At 39.1% G+C, this 5379-nt stretch overlaps 1 protein-coding gene across 1 annotated transcript; it reads left to right on the forward strand.

The window, feature by feature from the left end:
* Window positions 1-624: 624 nt before the first annotated feature.
* On the forward strand, window positions 625-3197 carry LOC118273253 (peroxisomal N(1)-acetyl-spermine/spermidine oxidase-like). The gene is made up of 3 exons (XM_035590121.2): window positions 625-869; window positions 1411-1623; window positions 1710-3197. The coding sequence occupies exons 1-3, from the start codon at window positions 802-804 to the stop codon at window positions 3067-3069; spliced, it is 1641 nt and encodes a 546-aa protein (XP_035446014.1). The 5' UTR covers window positions 625-801; the 3' UTR covers window positions 3070-3197.
* The last annotated feature ends 2182 nt before the right edge of the window (window positions 3198-5379 follow it).

Here is a 5379-nt window from a genome sequence, read left to right on the forward strand (position 1 = left end):
GACTGTTGTTTTATTTCCTTTTATAGCAAAACGGTGCGGCGTGGTGCAGAGCATTAATATTTATTTAAAGTAAACTTTCCGGTGGTGGAGGTAGACCGGTTCTTTATTCTGCGAATCGTTGAGAAATGTTAAGAAAACATACTTTATACTTGGTTATGATGGTGGGAACAATTACTCAGTGCTACAGCTAGCAAAGTTTGTGAAGTCTAGCAATTAGTGAGCTACAAAAACAATGTAGAAGAAAAATCAGTGCGGCGCCAGCTCGGTCCCGCGGCCCTGCCAAATAAAACATTAACTGTTTCGCTTGCTCTTACAAAGGACGCGTTACTTTACACATGTCGTACGATTTATATTCTGCGGTCGACTTCTGTACGAAGATTTTATTGTTACTTGTAGTTAAAAGTCGACTTTGTGAGGGTTTTAGTATGTAGTTTTAGGAAATGGTTTGAATTGAGTAATTTTTGTTAGTAGCAGTACCCAAATAAGGTGTGCTGTAACGCAGATTCTTTATTTTTCTAACGAGTTTGAAATGGGAAGATTTTATCCGCATAAATAAAAAATATACCTTCTTGCTAACATAAGTACACTAAGAATTCAGCTCTTACTTTTTAATTACTTGTGATACAGACTATAATTAAAACTTCTTTTAAAGTTCATAAAATACTAATTAATCTATGTCAAATATGTCCACCAGTATCCGTCACTTTAGAACTTCAAACCATCTTTATTTATAAATTCGACATGTAACGAGAAAAAATTAAATAAAGCCAAAAATCTTTTAATTTTTCTGGACCTTACACAATGCAAATTGTTAGTAATTTATTAGCGAGAAGACTACGGCTGCAGACTTCAATTTCTTCGATTCGATGGTATATTCTTAAAAATATTTTACAAATATTCTTATCAAGAGATTTCGTGACATTATCGAAGATGTTTCTCAGGAGAAACCTATCATTATCACTGTAGATCATGGTAGATATTTTAATTATTTAGATAAGTAAACATAAAAAATTAAGTAATTATATACTATGAAGATTTTAAATAGCAGTTTAAGCTGGCTTTCAGAGAATGAAAGGCAACAACATATAATCTTACAGTAAAATATACTGTACTATTCTTGCTGAATGAATTTAATGAATATTTGTTGTTGCATAGTGAATCATGCCTTAAAAAGCAAACGCTAAATACATATTCATACCTAAGCAGAAATGACTGACTGCAGGAAACTACATTTTGCTTTGCATAGATTTCCATAGAACTGCGACAAACTGAGCGTTGTATATTACTGTTTTATTTAAGCAACTTGTTTGTATGAATGTGTTCGTCTCATGTAAAAACGAAATTCCTTCTCAACATGTAAATTGTTAGACTCAATATAATAATACGGCATACTTTTAAATACATTTATAGGAAGGCGTCAATCGAAAGCCCGGCCGCTGTTAATGATTGTGGACCCAACTTAGAAGACAGAGCTTTATGTGCAATTGACCCATGTGACGTGAACAAATGCTACGCCGAGCCCCGCGTCGTCATCGTAGGCGCGGGTATGGCCGGTCTGTCGGCCGCGGCTCGGCTCGCGCAACGCGGCATCAACAACATTGTCGTGCTGGAAGCGTACGAGAGGTCCGTATGAAATAAAATGTTACTGTTTCTTATTTTGTAGATGTTGTTGACATAAGTTTACCACTCTTTACCCTTTTTTATTCTAGACCCGGTGGCCGAATTCACTCTTGCTGGCTCGGAGACATTGTTGCTGAACTAGGTTCGCACTGGAAACCAGACAATGCGTTCACACATCCTATTTATACGATGTCAGCCACCGAAAATCCGCCCAGACCAGGTGTGCCCGGCGCTGAACATACCCGTGGCCTCTTTAACAGAATAGTTACCGATAAAGCGCCGTATCCTGCTACAATATCTGCATATCACAAATTCCGTCAGATTGAACAGGAAGCGGCGCAAATATACTGCCTCGGTGGTAGTAAACAGGCAGGCTCACTAATCAATTTTATGAGTCTGCGAATTCAACAAGAACTGCACGACTACCCTAAAGATCAACAACATGACGCAGCTAGAATAATGTTCGGGCTCGCGCACATGCTCAGTGCGCGGTGTGGGGATGACACGGCGATGCTGTGTGCCGATCATGTGGGATGCTTCATGAATATGCCCGGCGGGGAGGTACGTGTACCGCTAGGCTTAGTCGGTATACTGGCTCCATTGTTGCGGCAAATTCCAGAAGGAGCTATTCGTTATTGCAAGCCAGTTAATTGTATTTACTGGGGAACATCACAAAAGGAAGGCTATCGAGCCACCGTATGTACAACGGATGGGGATGAATTTCCATGTGACTACGTCATAATAACGGTGTCTCTCGGAGTGTTGAGCGCTAATGCTGTCAAAATGTTTTGTCCTGCACTACCAGCATCCAAAATAGACGCCATGCGATGCCTTGGATTCGGCTATTGCAATAAAATTTACATGGAATATTGTCGTCCTTTTTGGTTTTGGCATAAAGGTAATCTAAATTTTAAATTCAACTGCAGTGAATTATGTGATCGTTGCGACTGGACTCGAGGTTTGACTTCGATAGAGATGGTGCCAAACAGTAAACATGTGATGTGTGCTTGGGTGGTTGGCAATGAAGCTATGATGATGGAAGCCCTTTGTGACAAAGATATAGCAGAAGGTTTGACCGAAATATTGCGTTCGGTAACGGGGAACGAGAGCATACCATACCCCATGACAATTTTACGATCACATTGGACTTCCGACCCGTTCTTCTGTGGAGCTTATTCTTTTGATTACTATGGATCCAATGGGGATGCACAGCGGAGTTTGGCGTGTCCACTGCCGGGACCTAGTGAACCTATACCTCCAGTACTGTTGTTTGCTGGTGAGGCGACGGTGCCTGGTCACTACGCTACGGTGGCTGGGGCCCGACTGAGTGGCGTGCGAGAGGCTGAGAGAGTGATAAATTTAACCGTGCGATATAAAGGCCCGCCTTTGCCCACTCCGGTTAAAAAAGTAAAGGATAAAAAGAAGAAGAAGAAGAAAAAGGCGTGGTAGGTGGTGAAAACTATTATACTTGTACTTTAAGCTCGTATTTTATCTGATCGCAATGTGAAATTTCCTAAGACTAATCCTTTGTCCCCTGTCACAGATTGAGAAATATATGTAAAGTTTCGCGTACATAACGCTTGTGTTTTACTCCTTTAATATTTTCATTCGGAACTCATGTCTACGGAACAGCTAAGTTATCTGTGACAAGTTGCGCGAGTCTCGCGAGTGGCTGTTGTTAGTTTTGCAACTATAATGATACTCGACTTGTTTGATGTCCCATCTTATCTCGTTTTGTTCGTGGTCTGCGATGAAAGCAAAGTCATGTGTATGTGTACGTTAAGTTAAGATGTGTTTCTACGTTTTGTTTAGTTTCACCTCCTAACTTAATAATTAACTTAGGGAAATAGTGACTATAATATAAGACGCTACACACAATTTATTCTGAAAAAGTAAACAATTTTTAGATTACAATATTTTTTAACATTCGCTGACCATTTATTTATAAGAAAATATTTCCTCATTGCTTGCGTCATTGGTTGAGAGGTCGCAAGTGCGAGTGATGGGCAAGGGATCTCGGGTTCGATTCCCGGGTCGAGCAAAGTTTTATTGGGCTTTTTTCGACTTTTTGAAAATTTCTCAGTAGTAGCACGGAGTCTGAAATTGTGTTCAGTATATTTATATAGCTATAGGCTGTAATAGGCTCACCCCCTATTACATGGGACTTATAACATAAATAGTGAAAAGTGGATGCACATTGTACAGTGGCATTACGTGCCGTAATGTGCACTTCTGCCTACCCCTTCGGTGATATAAGGCGACATAATGCAGAGTCGAAAGCAGCCCAAATTTTGTGTTAAATAAATTTAAAATTCAGCCCACATAATCTTAACAACATACTGCCTAAATCTGGTATTGGCAAAACGGTCGGTATTCAAACAATTTACATAGGTTTCGAACGTCATACATAATGGCTGGAGAATCCGGCTGATTGAGCTATTGTTCCCTATGTTTGCACATCAAGATTGAATGCGGATGGAGAATATGAACAGATACGCTTTACGATTTCAAGACTTATGGTGTATTTGGTAGACAAATAGCATTTTAGGGACGATAGATTATCGAGCTGGAGGTCCATTTTATTGGTCCTCCACTTAAGAGGGATAAAAAGTATAAACTAGTTAACGGGCTGACGGATCACGTGATGGTAAGCAATTTCCACCGCCCATAGACACCCGACACACCAAACGCGTTACAAGTGCTTTGCCGTACAATGCTCATCCACATTACATGCATTTTTTTTCATCCATAATTATACACTTCTAAGTACCGAGTCAAGACCACGGACTGGTAGTCGAAGCGTGGGCAGACTGTGAGACCTACCTCCAGGTGAATCGACGACATCGCCAAAGTCGCAGGGAGCATTGGCTTCCAGGATGCAGGTAACGAGTGGTATTGGTTTTCAGTTATATTATGTGCATTTTCACTGTACTAAAACACTTGAAAGTAAAGTTAAATATTTAAAACACACAAATAAAAGAGTCCAAAAAAAGAGAGAGAATAGAGAGTATTGTAGTTTATACACGTGGAAAATGCATTAAACATATCACCATGTTCGACTATCGATCTTTACTTTTATCTTGTAATACATAAAACGAATAATTTTAGGAAAATTTACATTTTCTTTTACCGTATGCAATATCCTTGTGTTGCCGTAAATACAATACATTTCCTACGTTTAGTTTCCGGAAGAATACATTTCGTCCCATTGTCCCGTCAGCAAGGATTTTGTCTCAGAAACTTGGGTTTTATGTTGCGCCTCGCAGTTATAGTACGGACAGTGATAGTAATTTAAGCTTGTTGTATTTTCTTTTTCATTACTAAAGTGTGAATAATTACTACAGATTGATTCAGGTTTGTTTTTTATGTAAGTATGTATGTGGGTGTTAAACTGAAAGAAAGAAAACACATAGGCAATCAAAAGAAAGTAAGTAAAATTTTGAAGCTAAAATATGTATAATTTGCCCCACTCTAGGATTTTTTTTAACGTGGCCCCACTCTAGGTTTTCTCCTGTGACTGTAACACCAGACCCGAAATAACATTTTGTGGATAACACAAAAAGATGCTCCATACGGGAATCGAACCCATTACACAATTTACACACAACCACCGCACTAACCGTGCTTGTGTATTCTTAACTCTTTGATCAGAATTTGATAATTTAGTTTTCAAAAAGCATTCTCTTACAAAATAAGTTATTCCACGGTATTGAAATACTTATACACAAGAAGGAACTTAATAGTAAAGGTGAAAATACG

Source organism: Spodoptera frugiperda, chromosome 1, assembly GCF_023101765.2.
Source record: "Spodoptera frugiperda isolate SF20-4 chromosome 1, AGI-APGP_CSIRO_Sfru_2.0, whole genome shotgun sequence".
Classification (NCBI taxonomy): Eukaryota; Metazoa; Arthropoda; class Insecta; order Lepidoptera; family Noctuidae; genus Spodoptera; species Spodoptera frugiperda.

What these genes read in the sequence shown, in the direction of transcription:
- LOC118273253 (XM_035590121.2), top strand. Translation starts at nt 802, where the DNA reads ATGCAAATTGTTAGTAATTTATTAGCGAGAAGACTACGGCTGCAGACT. An exon ending in TCAATTTCTTCGATTCGATG is followed by an intron (nt 870 to 1,410) that starts GTATATTCTTAA and finishes ATACATTTATAG; the next exon opens with GAAGGCGTCAATCGAAAGCC. An exon ending in GTGCTGGAAGCGTACGAGAG is followed by an intron (nt 1,624 to 1,709) that starts GTCCGTATGAAA and finishes TTTTTATTCTAG; the next exon opens with ACCCGGTGGCCGAATTCACT.